The 21,563-nt window shown below is 51.5% G+C and overlaps 1 protein-coding gene across 1 annotated transcript in view; it reads left to right on the forward strand.

The window, feature by feature from the left end:
• The window catches only part of LOC140409372 (rhotekin-like), a 297,698-nt gene extending 276,721 nt beyond the window's left edge, over window positions 1–20,977 (forward strand). The window contains exon 12 of the mRNA XM_072497817.1: window positions 20,411–20,977. Coding sequence (XP_072353918.1) covers window positions 20,411–20,859 — 449 coding nt within the window. The 3' untranslated portion in view covers window positions 20,860–20,977. The remainder of the gene's footprint in view (window positions 1–20,410) is intronic.
• Window positions 20,978–21,563: the final 586 nt, after the last annotated feature.

A 21,563-nucleotide genomic window follows, 5' to 3' on the forward strand; every position in this document is an offset into this window, starting at 1 on the left:
TGCTGAAGCCTTGACAGAAATGTTTGGATCCTCACTGTCTTCAGGAGATGTCCCGGAGGACTGGAGAATAGCCAATGTTGTTCCTCTGTTTAAGAAGGGTAGCAAGGATAATCCCGGGAACTACAGGCTGGTGAGCCTTACTTCAGTGGTAGGGAAATTACTGGAGAGAATTCATCGAGACAGGATCTACTCCCATTTGGAAGCAAATGGACGTATTAGTGAGAGGCAGCATGGTTTTGTAAAGGGGAGGTCGTGTCTCACTAACTTGATAGAGTTTTTCGAGGAGGTCACTAAGATGATGGATGCAGGTAGGGCAGTGGATGTTGTCTATATGGACTTCAGTAAGGCCTTTGACAAGGTCCCTCATGGTAGACTAATACAAAAGGTGAAGTCACATGGGATCAGGGGGGAGCTGACAAGGTGGATACAGAACTGGCTAGGCCATAGAAGGCAGAGAGTAGCAATGGAGGGATGCTTTTCTAATTGGAGGGCTGTGACCAGTGGTGTTCCACAGGGATCAGTGCTGGGACCTTTGCTCTTTGTAGTTTATATAAATGATTAGGAGGAAAATGTAACTGGTCTGATTAGTACGTTTGCAGACGACACAAAGGTTGGTGGAATTGCGGATAGTGATGAGGACTGTCAGAGGATACAACAGGATTTAGATTGTTTGGAGACTTGGGCGGAGAGATGGCAGATGGAGTTTAATCCGGACAAATGTGAGGTAATGCATTTTGGAAGGTCTAATGCAGGTAGGGAATATACAGTGAATGGTAGAGCCCTCAAGAGTATTGAAAGTCAAAGAGATCTAGGAGTACAGGTCCACAGGTCATTGAAAGGGGCAACACAGGTGGAGAAGGTAGTCAAGAAGGCATACGGTATGCTTGCCTTCATTGGCTGGGGCATTGAGTATAAGAATTGGCAAGTCATGTTGCAGGTGTATAGAACCTTAGTTAGGCCACACTTGGAGTATAGTGTTCAATTCTGCTCGCCACACTACCAGAAGGATGTGGAGGCTTTAGAGAGGGTGCAGAAGAGATTTAACAGAATGTTGCCTGGTATGGAGGGCATTAACTATGAGGAGCGGTTGAATAAACTCGGTTTGTTCTCACTGGAACGAAGGAGGTTGAGGGGCGACCTGATAGAGGTCTACAAAATTATGAGGGGCACAGACCGAGTGGATAGTCAGAGGCTTTTCCCCAGGGTAGAGGGGTCAATTACTCGGGGGCATAGGTTTAAGGTGAGAGGGGCAAGGTTTAGAGTAGATGTACGAGGCAAGTTTTTTACGCAGAGGGTAGTGGGTGCCTGGAACTGTTGATCCCCAAATTTCTTTCTCTGTCAGTCTGGCCTCAATAAAAGTTGAGATGGATTCGCACGTAAAAAGAAGTTATTTATTTAGCTTGCAAGCTTGATTCATTTCATAGAAATATAAGAGACATCCAGTTTCCTATATCCCAGAAAGCGAATGAACAAAGAAACAAAGGGATCTCTGCAAATCAATTCAAATGGTATCAAGTTTCACATACTCGACGGACATAGGTCAGCCTATGTCCCTCCTGACCTGTTCGATCTATTCTGATTGGCTCACTTCCAATCCCTTTCTCTGGCCCCTATCAATGCAGCATCACTCTCATAGACACACCTCTTCCTGCTTTTTCCATGCGGTCTCAAACCCCTTTGTCCCTAACTGCCAGAATCAAAGTGGCTTATTTCTACATTACATTAACTAGTATCTCTAAAGTAACTATTTTATATCACATTCGTCATTCCCTCCTTTTATCATTCCATGATAACCGAACTATCCAATCCATAGCTACGGTTCCTCATCTAAAAAGATCTGTCACTGCATTTCCAATTCCTGTCTTAGCCCCCCTTCATCTGCCTCACCCTCATGGATTTTAACAGTTAAATTTTTTTTTCCGGTGATCTGATCCAGTGCACCCCGCATTCTACCCATCACACATTTAAGGATGGCCAGGCCCACAAAGATGCAGCCGATAGCTACCACTAGATACATGGCCATATTTATCAACCAGTCCTTCCATCCTCCAAATCCCCAGTTACCCCAAGAGCCAGGATCCTGCATCCCGTCCAAGTGATCCCGTATGCGATCCATAAATTTAGTAATGTTAGCGGTCAAGTCCTGAACACCCATGATACACTTGCCCTGTACTATGGCGCATACCCCACCCTCACGGGCCAGAAGATAGTCAAGAGCATACCGGTTCTGCATTGCAAACAACCGTAGCTGAGACAACTCCTTAGTTATTGCCCCGAGGGCTCCCAAGGTTTACTACCCGGGTTTTCCTCAGTTTGGCCTTTAACTAACTTAAGTGTATCTCCCGGTAACCTACGTTCTAGCTGTACTTCCCTTCTCACACGCCCCATCCTCTCTCTAGTCCCTTTCTCTTTCTCATGGTCTCTTCCTACACTCTTCTGACAGCCTGATGTTACCTTTATTGTACCACTTTTAACACATCCAAAATCAAATTTACATGTATTCCAAAAACAAGGCAATGTCCATATAATGTTCCCTTCCCATCGCCGGGACCGGTGCAGCTGCTTCATGACTCCTGCATTCTCCTTAACTTTGATGACCTTCCATGAGTCGATACCATGTCCTCGTATATGGGGGCAGCGAAGAACATCACCTTTGCATAGGTGATGTATCCTTGTAGATTGGTTGGGGCTACACAGATACATAATATTCCCCTTTTCCATGTCCATCGCCAATAACACGCCAAGCGAAGTGAGGCCAAATATCAGACAGACGATGCGTAGCCACTCCATCATGCTCCACACCTGTAAAATAGCACTGGAGAAGGGAGGCAGGTTAGTATCCGACCTTTTACAGTAGTGGAGATGGACTCAATTTACAGTGATGTAGGTGGACCCAAGCACTTCGCCCCTCCACTTTAACTGCTGTGGGGGTGGTAAGGAAAACTTGGAAGGGCCCGTCCCATCGCGGCTCCGACCCCTTCCTAGTCCAATTTTTTGACCATGACATAACTACCGGGCTGGACTGAAAGTGAGCTAGGTACTGGGGGCAATGGCTGGTGAGCCGCGCGGACTTGGCCATGGAGTTCCTTGAGCACTTGCGTAAGGGCTAGAACATAGGTGGTCATTTCTTCAGTCATCTGATGAAACTGAACCCGTCTGGGAACCTGCAGGCTCCAAGGAGTTCTAAGAGGCCTGCCATAAAGAATCTCGGCGGGAGAGAGCCGGGCCGGTCCCGCAGGTGTAACCCGCAGCTGGAAGAGGGCAACGGGGAGCAACTTAAGCCATGTCAGTCCCGTGTCTGCTCTTAATTTAGCCAATTTAGTTTTGAGGGTCTGATTGTGTCTCTCAACCAACCCGGCCGCCTGCGGTCTGTAAGCACAGTGTAACTGCTGGCGTATGCCCAACTGGGAGCAAAACTCCTTGTTAATTTGTCCAATAAAATGAGGCCCATTATCAGAACTTAACTGAGCTGGTATACCGTACCGGGGAATGATTTCCCTCATCAAGACTTTAACCACAGTAGCAGCTTTACTATAGATAGTCGGATACGCCTCGACCCATCTGCTGAACACATCCACAATGACCAAAACATATTTGTAACATTGACACCTTTCCAACTCAATGTAATCCATTTGGAGCGTCTCAAAGGGACCACTGGGCAACGGGGTTTGCCCCTTCCCACAAGGGATACCTTTTCCGGTGTTATATTGCTGACAAATCAAACACCGATTACTGATACTTTGGGCCAACCCCTGCATTTTAGGGTGCCACCAAGTGTCCAGCAACAAATCACTAGTCCCTCGAGCCCCACAATGAGTTGCAAAGTGTACACATTCAATGACCCATAAAGCCAGCACATCAGACATACAAGTCTGGTGTGCTGGCGTGGTCCATAAAGAGGAAACAGAATCATATGTACAACCTAACCGTTTCCACATTTGTTTATCACTCTCAGGAGCGTCCTCCTGTAACCTTATGACGTCTTGGATGGTTGGCATTGACTTGTCAGAAGCAGACATATTCATAGTAGATTGTTTAGTCTGACTTAACATCTTAGGCACCATCACTTGCTGAATTTGCGCGGCTGTCCGCGCTGCACAATCTGCTCGTTCATTACCAACGTCAACTGGGGTTGTACCATTTGTGTGGGCAGCGCATTTAATAACGGAAATCTGCGCGGGCATAAGGAGGGCCTGCAGTAGGTCATTAACTAAACCCCGGTGGGATATTTGACCACACATAATCATGTCAGGTTGTTCTGACGAAATGTCACTCAAATCGCCCCTTATTGTGGTAGTTTCCTGAATCAAGGCTAAACAGTCGTGGCCAGGTGCGTCTTCATGGACAGGGGGACCACTAAGAAAACAGGCTGGATTGATAGTGGTACAGTATTTAAATGTCAGACGTGGATTGTTCAAAAGGTATATCTCATACCTATTCTGACGAGCTGCGGTAAGATGCTGACCATTCGCCCCATATCCCTGGCATGGTACTGGTCATGGACCTGACGTGTAATATGAGGGCTTACCGAAGCTGACTGTGGCCATAAATGTGGTGATATTGTAACAAAATCGGCTGTACCTTCTTTTCCCGTGACTGTGGCTGTAACCTTGACTGGCCATTCGCTCTCAAGTAATGGCCGGTATTTGTCCTCCAACTCCCTGTTTCGTCCAGTTCTGTCATAGGCCAGGGTAACGTGATGCAGTGACTGTTCAACGTCTAACGTCCACCACTGGGGGGTGATAGAAATATAGCACTGTTGTCTCATCCTCCTCTTCGCTGATCCACCCACCCAAAGTCACTATATTGGAGCTCCTGCTGGTAAACTACCATTTCTGCCGCTTGTTGGGGTCGCAGATCATCCTTTTTCATTACATACTCAGTCTTAACCTTTGTAACTGAGCCTCCTTCTTGGCCTACACCCTCCTTCCAGTAAAATCTGACTGCCCTTGCCATCTGGGAAGGGTCGTTCTCTGTCCAATTCATGTTATTACATTTCACAGCAGTAACCACAGAAGGTGGTAGGCAATGCATTAACATAGCACAGTATTGAGGGGAATTCTGACCATTTTGATACAGCAAATCGCCTGACTGCCCCCGGTAGATTTCATTAAAACGCTCCAGACATTCCTCTGGCTCTTCAATCTTCCTAGGTTTTAGGTCTAAGATAACAGAAAGATTTATGGGCCTTTGAAATGTGCTATTCAACGCATTCAAGATCTGTGTCCTTCTTTTCTCTATTTGCTCTCTTTTTTTTTAAACTTAAAAATGTTTGAAAATTCAAATTGAATTACTGCAACTTGCAAGCTTAGCTCTGATCTCAACTCAGAACTAAATTTACAATTTGCTTAACACAAACTTGTATAACATTTACAACTTAATTATTTCTTTATCTTAACAATTTTTCTTTTAACAAGTTTTTTTTCTCTTTTACATACACATAAGTATTAGCAAAATCAACTATCATAAGTATTAGCAAAATCAACTATCATCTCCAGATTGACACTTTTTAAAATGGTGTCCATGATCTTCTTTAAGTTTCTATTAATCTCCAGATAAAATGAGATAAACCTTATTTCAAGTAAGTAAAACTTAAGATTCTGGCAATTTCAATCAATTGCTTTCGAAAATAATAACTTTTATCAAAGAGGTGGAGAAACCCACTGGTTTCCTTTAATTAATTCAAAACGTAACTTTGCTGGTGTTCACTGACTCAAAGGAAAGGTATCCGATTACACTACGGCTGCTGCTGTTATCTCAAAGCCTGAGTGAGAAGCACTGTCTGTTTTCTACTCCGCCTGCTGCTGTTAACCCTTTGAGAGACTTCTGCTTCAACCAATATGCAGCATTCCTCACAATCTCAACTAGACCTCGGAATTTTACAGTCCAAGGAGACAATTTTAGCTTAATCAACTATATATTTAAAACACTCACACATAGAATTGAACCATCTTCAGATTTAAAAACAGTTATACTGGACTGAACCTCCATCTATTGAAGTCCCATCAGCCCCTGAACCCATATAATAGACTGAACCTTCATTAATGAAGTCACATCAGCCTCTGAACCCTTATAATAGACTGAACCTTCATTAATGAAGTCCCATCAGCCCAAAACCCTAACCCAAGCCGAAACAACAATATGAAATCCCATCAATTAAAGTGCTAATCCCCAGACTGACCTGTGATTTCGTCGAGGCGGTCTTTCTGTGCCAACCGCGAGTGACCAGACTAATCAGACGATAAGAAGAGGGGAACAATCAATGCGCGGTCATTTTCCAGTTCTACATTGAGGGCCCTTTGTTCCCCATCCTCCTGTTCATAATCAGTCTAATTCTGATTTCGCAGTTGGATCAGGATCGCCCTGAGAAATCCCGGTTTTCGGCACCAAATGTTGATCCCCAAATTTCTTTCTCTGTCAGTCTGGCCTCAATAAAAGTTGAGATGGATTCGCACGTAAAAAGAAGTTATTTATTTAGCTTGCAAGCTTGATTCATTTCATAGAAACATAAGAGACATCCAGTTTCCTACATCCCAGAAAGCGACTGAACAAAGAAACAAAGGGATCTCTGCAAATCAATTCAAATGGTATCAAGTTTCACATACTCGACGGACATAGGTCAGCCTATGTCCCTCCTGACCTGTTCGATCTATTCTGATTGGCTCACTTCCAATCCCTTTCTCTGGCCCCTATCAATACAGCATCACCCTCATAGACACACCTCTTCCTGCTTTTTCCATGCGGTCTCAAACCCCTTTGTCCCTAACTGCCAGAATCAAAGTGGCTTATTTCTACATTACATTAACTAGTATCTCTAAAGTAACTATTTTATATCACATTCGTCAGAACTCGCTACCGGAGGAGGTAGTGGAAGCAGGGATGATAGTGACGTTTAAGGGGCATCTTGACAAATATATGAATAGGATGGGAATAGAAGGATACAGACCCAGGAAGTGTAGAAGATTGTAGTTTTGTCGGGCAGCATGGTCGGCACGGGCTTGGAGGGCCGAAGGGCCTGTCCCTGTGCTGTACATTTCTTTGTTCTTTGTTTGTTCTTAGGTGAAGTATTCCGTCTCAATGTTGCTCTCCCCCAGTCAGGCAAAGCAAACTGCATCTCAGACATACCTAGTCGGAGCTGGTTTTGTGTCTCTGTGTTTCTCAATTTGCTGTTGTCTGATTAACCAGGACTGGCAGAATTGTATCACAGACAAACCATTGCCACCTGACTTCTGTTGTCTCTTCGATACAGTTACTCTATCAAAAACATTCACTATTTTGGATATTGCTATCAGATTTCCCTCCAACTCTTTCTGGAAAGAGCATCTCCAAACAGTCTATGCAACTGAACTCCTTTAGGAGTTAAGGTGCTAAACTGGGGAAAGGCCATTTCCAATAATATTGGACAGGAATTGAAGAATTTGGATTGGGTGCTGTTGGAGGGCAAATCAACATCGGACATGTGGGAGTCTTTCAAGCGACAGTTGATTAGGTTTCAGGAAAGGCACGTTCCTGAGAGAGCGAAGGATATGTATGGGAAGTTTAGGGAGCCTTGGATAACGAGGGATATTGTGAACCTTGTCAAAAAGAGAAAGGAGACTTTTGAAAGCCTGGAAGGGTGGGGACAGTCGAAACTCTTGAGGAGTGTAAAGAAAGTGTGAAGGTACAGAAGCGGGAAATTAGGAGGCCGAGGAGGGGTTATGAAAAGATCTTGGCAAGTCGGATTAAGGTGAATCCCAAAGATTTTTATGCATATGTAAAAAGCAAGAGTGTGGCCAGGGAAAGAATTGGACCACTTAAGGACAGTGGGGGAATCTATGTGTTGAGCCAGAGGAAATCAGCGAGGAACTAAATGAATAATTTTCATCTATCCAGCGGGATGGTCAGTGTCTGATATCCAGCGGGATTGACAGTGTCGGATATCCAGCGGGATGGACAGTGTCGGATATCCAGCGGGATGGTCAATGTCCGATATCCAGCGGGATTGACAGTGTCGGATATCCAGCGGGATGGTCAATGTCCGATATCCAGCGGGATTGACAGTGTCGGATATCCAGCGGGATGGTCAGTGTCCGATATCCAGCGGGATGGACAGTGTCGGATATCCAGCGGGATGGAGAGTGTCGGATATGCAGCGGGATGGACAGTGTCGGATATCCAGCGGAATGGACAGTGTCGGATATCCAGCTGGATGGACAGTGTCGGATATCCAGCGGGATGGACAGTGTCGGATATCCAGCGGGATGGACAGTGTCGGATATCCTGCGGGATGGACAATGTCGGATATCCAGCGGAATGGACAGTGTCGGATATCCAGCGGGATGGACAGTGTCGGATATCCAGCTGGATGGACAGTGTCGGATATCCAGCTGGATGGACAGTGTCGGATATCCAGCGGAGTGGACAGTGTCGGATATCCAGCGGGATGGACAGTGTCGGATATCCAGCTGGATGGACAGTGTTGGATATCCAGCGGAATGGACAGTGTCGGATATCCAGCGGGATGGACAGTGTCGGATATCCAGCAGGATGGACAGTGTTGGATATCCAGCGGAATGGACAGTGTCGGATATCCAGCGGGATGGACAGTGTCGGATATCCAGCGGAATGGAGAGTGTCGGATATCCAGCGGGATGGACAGTGTCCGATATCCAGCGGGGTGGACAGTGTCCGATATCCAGCGGGGTGGACAGTGTCAGATATCCAGCGGGATGGACAGTGTCGGATATCCTGCGGGATGGACAGTGTCGGATATCCAGCGGGATGGACAGTGTCCGATATCCAGCGGGGTGGACAGTGTCGGATATCCTGCGGGATGGACAGTGTCAGATATCCTGCGGGATGGACAGTGTCGGATATCCAGCAGGATGGACAGTGTTGGATATCCAGCGGAATGGACAGTGTCGGATATCCAGCGGGATGGACAGTGTCGGATATCCAGCGGGATGGACAGTGTCGGATATCCAGCGGGATGGACAGTGTCGGATATCCAGCGGGATGGACAGTGTCGGATATCCAGCGGGATGGACAGTGTCGGATATCCAGCGGGATGGACAGTGTCGGATATCCTGCGGGATGGACAGTGTCGGATATCCAGCAGGATGGACAGTGTTGGATATCCAGCGGAATGGACAGTGTCGGATATCCAGCGGGATGGACAGTGTCGGATATCCAGCGGGATGGACAGTGTCGGATATCCAGCGGGATGGACAGTGCCTGATATCCAGCGGGATGGACAGTGTCGGATATCCAGCGGGGTGGACAGTGTCGGATATCCAGCGGGATGGACAGTGTCGGATATCCAGCGGAATGGACAGTGTCGGATATCCAGCGGGATGGACAGTGTCCGATATCCAGCGGGATGGACAGTGTCGGATATCCAGCGGGATGGACAGTGTCGGATATCCAGCGGGATGGACAGTGTCGGATATCCAGCGGGATGGACAGTGTCGGATATCCAGCGGGGTGGACAGTGTCGGATATCCAGCAGGATGGACAGTGTCCGATATCCAGCGGAATGGACAGTGTCGGATATCCAGCTGGATGGACAGTGTCGGATATCCAGCGGAATGGACAGTGTCGGATATCCAGCGGAATGGACAGTGTCGGATATCCAGCGGGATGGACAGTGTCAGATATCCAGCGGGATGGACAGTGTCGGATATCCAGCGGGATGGACAGTGTCGGATATCCAGCGGGATGGACAGTGTCGGATATACAGCGGGGTGGACAGTGTCGGATATCCAGCGGGATGGACAGTGTCGGATGTCCAGCAGGATGGACAGTGTCGGATATCCAGCGGAATGGACAGTGTCTGATATCCAGCGGGATGGAGAGTGTCGGATTTCCAGCGGGATGGACAGTGTCGGATATCCAGCGGGATGGACAGTGTCGGATATCCAGCTGGATGGACAGTGTCGGATATCCAGCGGGATGGAGAGTGTCAGATATCCAGCGGGATGGACAGTGTCGGATATCCAGCGGGATGGACAGTGTCGGATATCCAGCGGGGTGGACAGTGTCGGATATCCAACGGGATGGAGAGTGTCGGATATCCAGCGGGATGGACAGTGTCGGATATCCAGCGGGATGGACAGTGTCGGATATCCAGCGGGGTGGACAGTGTCGGATATCCAGCGGGATGGACAGTGTCGGATATCCAGCGGGATGGACAGTGTCGGATATCCAGCGGAGTGGACAGTGTCGGATATCCAGCGGGGTGGACAGTGTCGGATATCCAGCGGGATGGACAGTGTCGGATATCCAGCGGGATGGACAGTGTCGGATATCCAGCGGGATGGACAGTGTCGAATATCCAGCGGGATGGACAGTGTTGAATATCCAGCGGGATGGACAGTGTCGGATAGCCAGCGGGATGGACAGTGTCGGATATCCAGCGGGATGGACAGTGTCGGATATCCAGCGGGATGGACAGTGTCGGATATCCAGCGGGATGGACAGTGTCGGATATCCAGCGGGGTGGACAGTGACGGATATCCAGCGGGATGGACAGTGTCGGATATACAGCGGGATGGTCAGTGTCGGATATCCAGCGGGGTGGACAGTGTCCGATATCCAGCGGGATGGACAGTGTCGGATATCCAGCGGGATGGACAGTGTCGGATATCCAGCGGAATGGACAGTGTCGGATATCCAGCGGGATGGACAGTGTCGGATATCCAGCGGGATGGACAGTGTCGGATATCCAGCGGGGTGGACAGTGTCGGATATCCAGCGGAATAGACAGTGTCGGATATCCAGCGGGATGGTCAGTGTCTGATATCCAGCGGGATGGACAGTGTCGGATATCCAGCGGAATAGACATTGTCAGATATCCAGCGGGATGGTCAGTGTCGGATATCCAGCGGGATGGACAGTGTCGGATATCCAGCGGAATGGACAGTGTCGGATATCCAGCTGGATGGACAGTGTCTGATATCCAGCGGAATGGACAGTGTCGGATATCCTGCGGGGTGGACAGTGTCGGATATCCAGCGGAATGGACAGTGTCGGATATCCAGCAGGGTGGTCAGTGTCGGATATCCAGCGGGGTGGTCAGTGTCGGATATCCAGCGGGATGGAGAGTGTCGGATATCCAGCGGAATGGAGAGTGTCGGATATCCAGCGGGATGGACAGTGTCGGATATCCAGCGGGATGGACAGTGTCGGATATCCTGCGGGGTGGACAGTGTCGGATATCCAGCGGGATGGACAGTGTCGGATATCCAGCGGGATGGACAGTGTCGGATATCCAGCGGGGTGGACAGTGTCGGATATCCTGCGGGGTGGACAGTGTCGGATATCCAGCGGAATGGACAGTGTCGGATATCCAGCAGGGTGGTCAGTGTCGGATATCCAGCGGGGTGGTCAGTGTCGGATATCCAGCGGGATGGACAGTGTCGGATATCCAGCGGGATGGACAGTGTCGGATATCCAGCGGGATGGACAGTGTCGGATATCCTGCGGGGTGGACAGTGTCGGATATCCAGCGGGATGGACAGTGTCGGATATCCAGCGGGATGGACAGTGTCGGATATCCAGCGGGATGGACAGTGTCGGATATCCAGCTGGATGGACAGTGTCGAATATCCAGCGGAATGGACAGTGTCGGATATCCAGCGGGATGGACAGTGTCGGATATCCAGCTGGATGGACTGTGTCGAATATCCAGCGGGATGGACAGTGTCGGATATCCAGCTGGATGGACAGTGTCGAATATCCAGCGGGATGGACAGTGTCGGATATCCAGCGGGATGGACAGTGTCGGATATCCAACGGGATGGAGAGTGTGGGATATCCAGCGGGATGGACAGTGTCGGATATCCAGCAGGATGGACAGTGTCGGATATGCAGCGGGATGGACAGTGTCGGATATCCAGCGGGATGGACAGTGTCGGATATCCAGCGGGATGGACAGTGTCGGATATCCAGCGGGATGGACAGTGTCGGATATCCAGCTGGATGGACTGTGTCGGATATCCAGCGGGTTTGACAGTGTCGGATATCCAGCGGGATGGACAGTGTCGGATATCCAGCGGGATGGACAGTGTCGGATATCCAGCTGGATGGACAGTGTCGGATATCCAGCGGAATGGACAGTGTCGGATATCCAGCGGGATGGACAGTGTCGGATATTCAGCGGAATGGAGAGTGTCGGATATCCAGTGGGATGGACAGTGTCGGATATCCAGCGGGATGGAGAGTGTCGGATATCCAGCGGAATGGACAGTGTCGGATATCCTGCGGGGTGGACAGTGTCGGATATCCAGCGGAATGGACAGTGTCGAATATCCAGCAGAATGGAGAGTGTCGGATATCCAGCGGGATGGACAGTGTCGGATATCCAGCGGAATGGAGAGTGTCGGATATCCAGCGGGATGGACAGTGTCGGATATCCAGCGGGGTGGACAGTGTCGGATATGCAGCGGGATGGACAGTGTCGGACATCCAGCGGAATGGACAGTGTTGGATATCCAGCGGGATCTCCACGGCGGGGCAACAGGCCATCCACATCTGCAACTCCCTGGCATTCGCGGAAGGTGAGGACAAAACAAAATATAAGACGGTGCTTCTGAAGTTCGAGGAACACTTTCACGTGGAAATCAATGAGAGCCTCGAGAGGTCCCTCTTCCAGCAGCGCCTGCAGGGTAAGGGTGATCCTTTCCAATCTTACTTGACACACCTCCGTATCCTCGCTCAGTCCTGCGGCTATGAGGCCACCTCCGACTCCATGATACGGGATCAGATAGTTTTTGGGGTAATCTCGGACACTCTATGCCTGCTGCTCCTTAAAATAAAGCACCTCACCCTAGCGACTGCCATCGAGACCTGCGTCCTCCACGAGAACGCGACCAGCCGGTACTCCCAAATCCAGGCGGCCGAAACGCCACGGCTCGGGTCCTACGAGGCGGAGCGGGTCCAGAGAGGTTGAGTAGACTGGGACTGTACTCATTGGAGTTTAGAAGGATGCGGGGGATCTTATTGAGACATGTAAAATTATGAAGGGAATAGATAGGATAGATGCGGGCAGGTTGTTTCCACTGGTCGGGGAAAGCAGAACTAGGGGGCATAGCCTCAAAATAAGGGGAAGTAGATTTAGGACTGAGTTTAGGAGGAACTTCTTCACCCAAAGGGTTGTGAATCTCTGGAATTCCTTGCCCAGTGAAGCAGTTGAGGCTCCTTCTTTAAATGTTTTTAAGAAAAAGATAGATGCCTTTCTAAAGAATAAAGGGATTCAGGGATATGGTGTACGGGCCGCAGAGTGGAGCTGAGTCCACAAAGATCAGCCATGATCTCATTGAATGGTGGAGCAGGCTCGAGGGGCCAGATGGCCGACTCCTGCTCCTAGTTCTTATGTTCTTATGTTCAGTCGATCGAGTTCCTCCCGGCCCGCGGCCCGGACAAGGGCAGCCATTTCGCGCACTTTCCGAGGCCTCCCGCTTGTACTTGCCAAAAGAGGGGACGTTGACGCAGAGAGGACGTGATGCGCAGGCGCGCTCTACGCAGGACCGCACCGCGCATGCGCGGTGGTGCAACGAACGCAACAAACGCCATGACGTCACAATGTGCGGCAACTGTGGCTCTGCCCACTTTCAGCGGCAATGTCCGGCCAAAGCGCGACAATGCCTCCGCTGTGGCAGGATGGGTCACTACGCTGCCTGCTGTCGAGCAGCTCAACCTGCCAACTCCCAACAATTCCGCCAGCCTCGCAGGGACGTGCGGGCGATTCAGCCCCCTACACTGAGTCATATCCAGACAGTATGCAGACCAGCGATACCGAAGACAGGGAGCCCTTCCGCGTTGCGGTAATCCACAAGAACCGGATGTCCCCAAGTTGGAACCACCAGCCGCTGCCAGTGCACGGCATTGATCCGGGCGATGAGTGGTGTGCCACCCTAACGGTCAACCGATCACTGATCACATTTCGCCTGGACACTGGTGCCTCCGCCAATCTCCTCGCATGGTCAGCCTTCCAGACCTTGAAGGTTAAACCACCGATTCTGCCATCCCACTGTCAGCTGGTTGACTACAACGGAAATGTCATTCCGGCCACGGGGTCCTGCCAGCTTGAAGTTGCACACAATTCACATAAAGCCACACTGTCTTTTGAAATAGTTGGATCCTCGAAGGACTCTCTGTTAGGCGCACAGGTGTGCAAGATCCTCCACCTCGTTCAGCGGGTACACACTCTGTCTCCAGAAGGCACGTCCGATTTCCCGGATGCAGACTTTAGGGCGCAGATCCACTCACTCCTCGCGCACAACCAGGAGGTTTTCGAGGGCATGGGCACACTGCCCGACACGTACAGAATACGGCTCAAACCGGACGCCACCCCGATCATTCACGCACCTCGTGGGGTCACAGCACCACTCAAGGACCGCCTCAAGCAGCAGCTGCAGGGCCTGCAGGACCAAGGAGTGCTTTCCCGGGTCACGGAGCCAACGCCATGGGTCAGCTCCATGGTGTGCGTCAAGAAGCCCTCCGGCGAGCTCTGGATCTGTATCGACCCAAAAGATTTGAATAACAACATTATGAGGGAACACTACCCCATACCCAAACGAGAAGAAATCACAAGTGAAATGGCTCGGGCAAAAATATTCACCAAACCTGGGGCGAGATTCTTCCGAAACGGCGCGATGTCTGCCGACTGGCGCCCAAAACAGCGCCAATCAGACGGGCATCGCGCCGCCCCAAAGGTGCGGAATGCTCCGCATCTTTGGGGGCCGAGCCCCAACATTGAGGGGCTAGGCCGACGCCGGAGGAATTTCCGCCCCGCCAGTTGGCGGAAACGGCCTTTGTTGCCCCGCCAGCTGGCGCGCAAATGACATCTCCGGGCGGCGCATGCGCGGGAGCGTCAGCGGCCGCTGACAGCTTCCCACGCATGCCCTGTGGAGGGAGTCTCTTCCGCCTCCGCCATGGTGGAGACCGTGGCGGAGGCGGAAGGGAAAGAGTGCCCCCACGGCACAGACCTGCCCGCGGATCGGTGGGCCCTGATCGCGGGCCAGGCCGCCGTGGGGGCACCCCCCGGAGCCAGATCGCCCCGCGCCCCCCCAGGACCCCGGAGCCCGCCCGCGCCGCCTTGTCCCGCCGTTCAAAAGGTGGTTTAATCCACGCCGGCGGGACAGGCAATTTATCGGCGGGACTTCGGCCCATCCGGGCTGGAGAATCCAGCGGGGGGGGCCCGCCACCGGCGCGGCCCGATTCCCGCCCCCGCCGAATATCCGGTACCGGAGACTTCGGCAACCGGCGGGGGCGGGATTCACGGCAGCCCCCGGCGATTCTCCAACCCGGCGGGGGGTCGGAGAATGACGCCCCTGATGCCTCAAAGGGTTTTTGGCAGATTCAATTGGATCACTCCAGCTGGAAGCTGTGCACTTTCAACACTCCATTTGGCAGATACTGCGACAATAGGATGCCATTCGGCATCATCTCGGCCTTCGAGTTGTTCCATCGAATCATGGAACAGATGATGGAGGGCATCGAAGAGGTACGCGTCTACGTAGACGATGTTATCACCTGGTCCACCACACCACAGGAGCACATCAGTCGTCTCCAGCGTGTCTTTGCACGGATACGAGATCAGGGCCTGCTTTTGGCCAGACTGAGCTAAAGTTTTTTGGGGACTACAACTCCCGGTCGGGTGTGCAGCCGGATGCCGACAAAGTGGCAGCCATCGCAGCCATGCAGCAGCCGTCAGACAGGAAGGCAGTGCTGCGTTTTCTCGGGATGGTCAACTTCCTGGAGAAGTTCATTCCCAACCTTACTTCGCACACGACTGCTCTTCGCCACCTGGTCAAAAAGACAACGGAATTCCAGTGGCTGCCCGCACACCAGAGTGAATGGGAGGAGCTCAAGGTCAAGCTCCCACCGCCCCGGTACTGGCGTTTTTCGATACCACACGGGAAACAAAGATCTCAAGTGACGCCAGCCAGTCCGGCATTGGGGCGGTACCCCTGCAACGGGACAACACCGCATCATGGGCCCCGGTCGCCTATGCCTCGCGGGCCATGACCCCCACAGAACAGTGCTATGCGCAGATTGAGAAGGAGTGCCTAGGCCTGTTGACTGTCATCGACAAATTCCACGACTATGTGTATGGTCTTCCGCGGTTCACTGTGGAGACCGACCATCGCCCCTGGTCGGCATCATTCGGAAGGACCTCAACGATATGACCCCTCGCCTCCAGCGCATTCTGCTCAAGCTCCGGAGGTACGACTTCCAACTTGTCTACACTGGGAAGGATCTCATCATCGCAGATGCTCTGTCCAGGGCTGTCAACACACCGCCCGACTCGGAGGGGTTCATTTGTCAGGTCGACGCACAAGTAGCCTTCACATCGGCCAATCTGCCGGCCACTGACGCACGTCTGGCCCACATTCGCTGTGAGACTGCGGCTGACCCCCTTCTACAACGTGTGTTGCGCCACATGACGGAGGGGTGGCTCAAGGGGCAGTGCCCACAATTTTACACCGTCCGGGACGACTTGGCCGTCATTGATGGTGTCCTCTTGAAGTTGGACCAGATCGTGATCCCACGCAACATGCACAGGCTTGTCCTCGAACAATTGCCATCTCGGAGTTGAAAAGTGCAGGCGGAGGGCCCGAGAAGCTGTGTACTGGCCGGGCATCAGCGACGACATCGCCAACATGGTGCTCAACTGCCCCACCTGCCAGAGGTTTCAGCCGGCGCAACCCCCTGAGACACTTCAGCCCCATGAGTTGGTCACGTCCCCCTGGGCGAAGGTGGATGAGGACCTCTTTCATGCGCTCGACAGGGACTACATCATTCTGACTGACTACTTCTCAAGTTATCCGGAGGTCATACGCCTGCACGACACGACGTCATCAGCTGTCATCCGGGCATGCAGAGAAACCTTTACTCGCCATGGAATTCCGCTCACCGTCATGTCTGACAACGGGCCTTGCTTTGTGAGCCAAGAATGGTCTTCCTTTGCCACTTCATACAACTTCACACACGTGACGTCCAGCCCTCTGCATCCTCAGTCGAATGGCAAGACGTAAAAGGGCGTCCACATTGTGAACCGGCTTCTCTGCAAGGCTGCTGATGCGGGATCTGACTTCTGTTTAGCCCTGCTGGCCTATCGCTCGGCCCCACTGTCCACGGGCCTCTCACCAGCCCAGCTGATGATGAGTCGCACCCTCAGGACCACTGTGCCGTCAATTCATGTTCCTGACCCCGACCATGCTCCAGTACTGTGAAGGATGCAACAACAGCGTGCTCAGCAGAAGGTGGCACATGACGCTCGGGCGACTGATCTTCCTGCTGTTGCTGATTTTTGCCTTAGTTAAATTGCTCTTGTTCTGTCACCTTTGCTCTTGAGTCACCAGGTATCTTTCTGATACCGTCACGTGGTTCAAGTCCGAGTAATGATCAATAATCCAACACACCGCTTAGTAAGAGTTAAATCAACGCACATTTACTATATACAGTAATCAATACTTATACATTAATTCTGCTTCTAAGCTACTTCCTACAACTAACAGGCCAATACTTAACTTTGGAAATGGCCCACCAGGTCAGGGAAACGAATGGCCTGTCGTATGGGTTCTGAGCCTGCGGGATTCAAAGCTGGTACAGATCAAAGAACAAAGAACAAAGAACAAAGAAATGTACAGCACAGGAACAGGCCCTTCGGCCCTCCAAGCCCGTGCCGACCATACTGCCCGACTAAACTACAATCTTCTACACTTCCTTCTATTCCCATCCTATTCATATATTTGTCAAGATGCCCCTTAAATGTCCCTATCGTCCCTGCTTCCACTACCTCCTCCGGTAGTGAGTTCCAGGCACCCACTACCCTCTGCGTAAAAAACTTGCCTCGTACATCTACTCTAAACCTTGCCCCTCTCACCTTAAACCTATGCCCCCTAGTAATTGACCCCTCTACCCTGGGGAAAAGCCTCTGACTATCCAGATCGATAGCTAGGAGTGCCTGTCTCGTAGCGAGCGTTGAAGCAAGACTTAAGATTTGAGTGGTTGTTGCAGAAGGTCAGCAGAAGGGTCTCAAAGGGTGCGGAAGGATGAAGAAGGGGCTGATTTGAACTTGGACTCTATACCTATAGTCCCCAGGGGCTTCCCGCCTTTCGGGGTGTACCCGGTACCTGGTTCCAAGTGATTGGACTTTGTCCCAATCACTTGGTTCGATTTCTCCAATACTGGAGCGGTTCCCTGATCGATGGGCGGTTTTGGGGTGATCGTTCACCTCTCTTTGTGTTGGCTCCTGCTGGCGCCGAAAAGTCTGGGTTGGCTTTGTGTGTCTAATTTGTTGCACATTGTTCCCGGGGATTGCTAATTAATATTCAGGTGGCTGGGGTGTTGTTATGCTGTTGGCTGCAGGTATCAATTCTGTCTGGCCTCCCCAGAGGCGAATACACAGTTTTAACTGCAGCTGTCTGTTTGAGTCCTGTTGGCTGATTTTCCCATCAGCCTTTTCCGTTCACCATTTTAAATCGCGGTTGGCCATTCTAAATCGGGAGTTAGCCATTTTAACTGGCTACATTGCCCTGGCGCCTGGAGACAACGTCCGCATACACCTACCGGAGGGTGGCTGGTCGGCAACTGCTGAGGTTCTCCGCCACGTGGCTCCCCGCTCGTTCCTGGTTCGCATGCCTGATGGCTCCATTTGCCGCCGTAATCGGCGGGCCCTTCGTCTGGTTCCGCGCTCGCTACGAGATCATGCACCGGTGCCACGCCCTCCTGTTGTCCCTGATGTCGACTTCGTGGAGCTTCCTGACAATCTGCCTATTCCTCTCTCGCCCGTGGCCAGGCCCATTCCTCAGCCGGTGGATCCTGACCCACCCTTGAGGCGGTCAACCCAAATTCGTCGCCCACCTGAGAGACTTGACTTATGAGCCTGTTCGCACATTGGACTCACTGAATTGTTTTACAGTACTGTTAACGAGTTTCTTTTCTTGTCGTTCATTGTTCCAGAAGTTTTCTCTCGTCTTTTGCTGATTGCACTGGTTTTGTTCGTGGTACAACCTCGTTGCTCTGTTGCACCTGACACCTTCCTCTGTATATAGTTTAGCCTCATGTACATGTTGTAAATATTGCACACACATACTCAGATGCACTCAGTACACATTTCTATTTATTAGCATGTCGGCACATATCCTTGTGAAAGGGGGGGGGGGATGTTATGATATTTAGATCAGCATATCATGGTGCAATCACACACACACTGATGGACAGGCAGTTGGACCAACCAACACACACATAACATCGCAGCCATCACCAGTGAGAGCACACGCACTATAAAACAGGGAACACCACAGTTCCCGCCCATTCTACCAGGAGATAGCTCAGAGCACAGAGCTCACAGCGCGCCACTCAGACATAGACCATGTGCTGAGTGCCTCACCAAGATAGTGATAGGGCTGGGTCCACAGGTTAGCTGGTGAAGCACGAACCTCAGCCAGCAGTTAGTAGTTGTCATTGTTAAGACAATAAAACAGAGTTGTACCATCTACAGCCGTGTTGGATCATTTGTGCATCGGAACACCCAACACGACACCCGTCTCTCTCTCTCTCTCTCTCTGTCTCTGTCTCTCTCTCCCCGTCTCTCTCTCTCTCTGTCTCTCTCCCCGTCTCTCTCTCTCTCTCTCTGTCTCTGTGTGTGTCTCGCTCTCTCTCTCTCTCTGTCTCTCTCCCCGTCTCTCTCTCTCTCTGTCTCTGTCTCTCTCCCCGTCTCTCTCTCTCTCTCTCTCTGTCTCTGTCCCCGTCTCTCCCTCTCTCTGTCTCTCTCTCTCTCTCTGTCTTTCTCTCTCTCTCTGTCTCTCTCTCTCTCTCTCTCTCTCTCTGTCTCTCTCCCCGTCTCTCTCTCCCCGTCTCTCTCTCTCTCTCTCTCTCTGTCTCTGTCCCCGTCTCTCCCTCTCTCTGTCTCTCTCTCTCTCTCTGTCTTTCTCTCTCTCTCTGTCTCTCTCTCTCTCTCTCTCTCTCTCTGTCTCTCTCCCCGTCTCTCTGTCTGTCTGTCTCTGTGTGTCTCTCTCTCTCTCTGTCTCTGTCTCTCTCTCCCCGTCTCTCTGTCTCTCTCTCTCTCTGTCTCTCTCCCCGTCTCTCCCTTTCTCTCTCTCTCTCTCTCTCTGTCTCTCTCTCTCTCTCTGTCTCTCTCTGTCTCTCTCTCTCTCTCTGTCTCTCTCTCTCTCTCTCTCTCTCTCTGTCTCTCTCCCCGCCTCTCTCTCTGTCTCTGTCTCTGTGTGTGTCTCTCTCTCTCTGTCTCTCTCCCCGTCTCTCCCTCTCTCTCTCTCTCTCTCTCTCTCTGTGTCTCTCTCTCTCTCTCTCTCTCTCCACCCTGACATAATCTGATCTCTGATGTCCCCACGGGGTAATGATATCTAAATGAAGATTTGCCTTGTTTTGTGTTGGATTGAAGGGTATTTTCTGTGTTTTGCAGCTATTGACTCTCCGGGTGATGATGTCTCTGTCTGGCTCGCCCAGTCTGTGGGAGGAGATGCTGGCTTGGTTTGTCCGCCCTGGTACGTCCTCTTTGAGAACTCTCCCAAGACAGTCTGCAGACACGTTGCTGCCTTTTCTGATGACTCTGCAGCAGTTACCAGCACCGCCAAGACCTGGGATGTCCCGGATTTCTCAAAGACCGATTCAGGGAAGCCACTTCCCCGCGGACGAACACTTTCCTTGGATTCCAAACTAACGACTGTGAGATGCCAAGAGCAGCGAGGGGATGGTGGGCAAGTGTGTACCCTCTCCAGCGATGACTCGGGTGAAGACATCGCCAGTCCATCACCAATCAAACCATTCCCTCAACCTGCACTGGAGCAATCCCACAGGAGAAATGTCCCGTCAAAACTCAGCCCAAGAAACTGGCTCCAGACCCCAGTCTGACTGACTGATGGGAGTGAAGAATATTGCACTGGGTAATGAGCACAATGGGGTGGTCTACTGTTGGGTTTGTCTGTGTGTCTGAGGGTTGGACGATGTATGTAGAAGATCAGGATGTAAGGGGGTGTATGTATGTGGGGGGTGTATGTATGCGGGGGGTGTATGTATGAGGGGGGTGTATGTATGCGGGGGGTGTATGTATGCGGGGGTGTATGTATGCGGGGGGTGTATGTATGCGGGGGGTGTATGTATGCGGGGGGTGTATGTATGCGGGGGTGTATGTATGCGGGGGTGTATGTATGAGGGGGGTGTATGTATGCGGGGGGGTGTATGTATGCGGGGGGTGTATGTATGCGGGGGGTGTATGTATGCGGGGGTGTATGTATGCGGGGGGGTGTATGTATGAGGGGGGTGTAAGTATGCGGGGGGGTGTATGTATGCGGGGGGTGTATGTATGCGGGGGGTGTATGTATGCGGGGGGTGTATGTATGCGGGGGGTGTATGTATGCGGGGGGGTGTATGTATGCGGGGGGTGTATGTATGCAGGGGGGTGTATGTATGCGGGGGGAGTATGTATGCGGGGGCGGGTGTATGTATGTGGGGGGGTCCTGCATGTGTGGGTCCTGCGTGTGTGGGTCCTGCGTGTGTGGGTCCTGCGTGTGTGGGTCCTGCGTGTGTGGGTCCTGCGTGTGTGGGTCCTGCGTGTG

The sequence above is a fragment of the Scyliorhinus torazame genome, chromosome 3, assembly GCF_047496885.1.
Source record: "Scyliorhinus torazame isolate Kashiwa2021f chromosome 3, sScyTor2.1, whole genome shotgun sequence".
Taxonomy (NCBI): domain Eukaryota; kingdom Metazoa; phylum Chordata; class Chondrichthyes; order Carcharhiniformes; family Scyliorhinidae; genus Scyliorhinus; species Scyliorhinus torazame.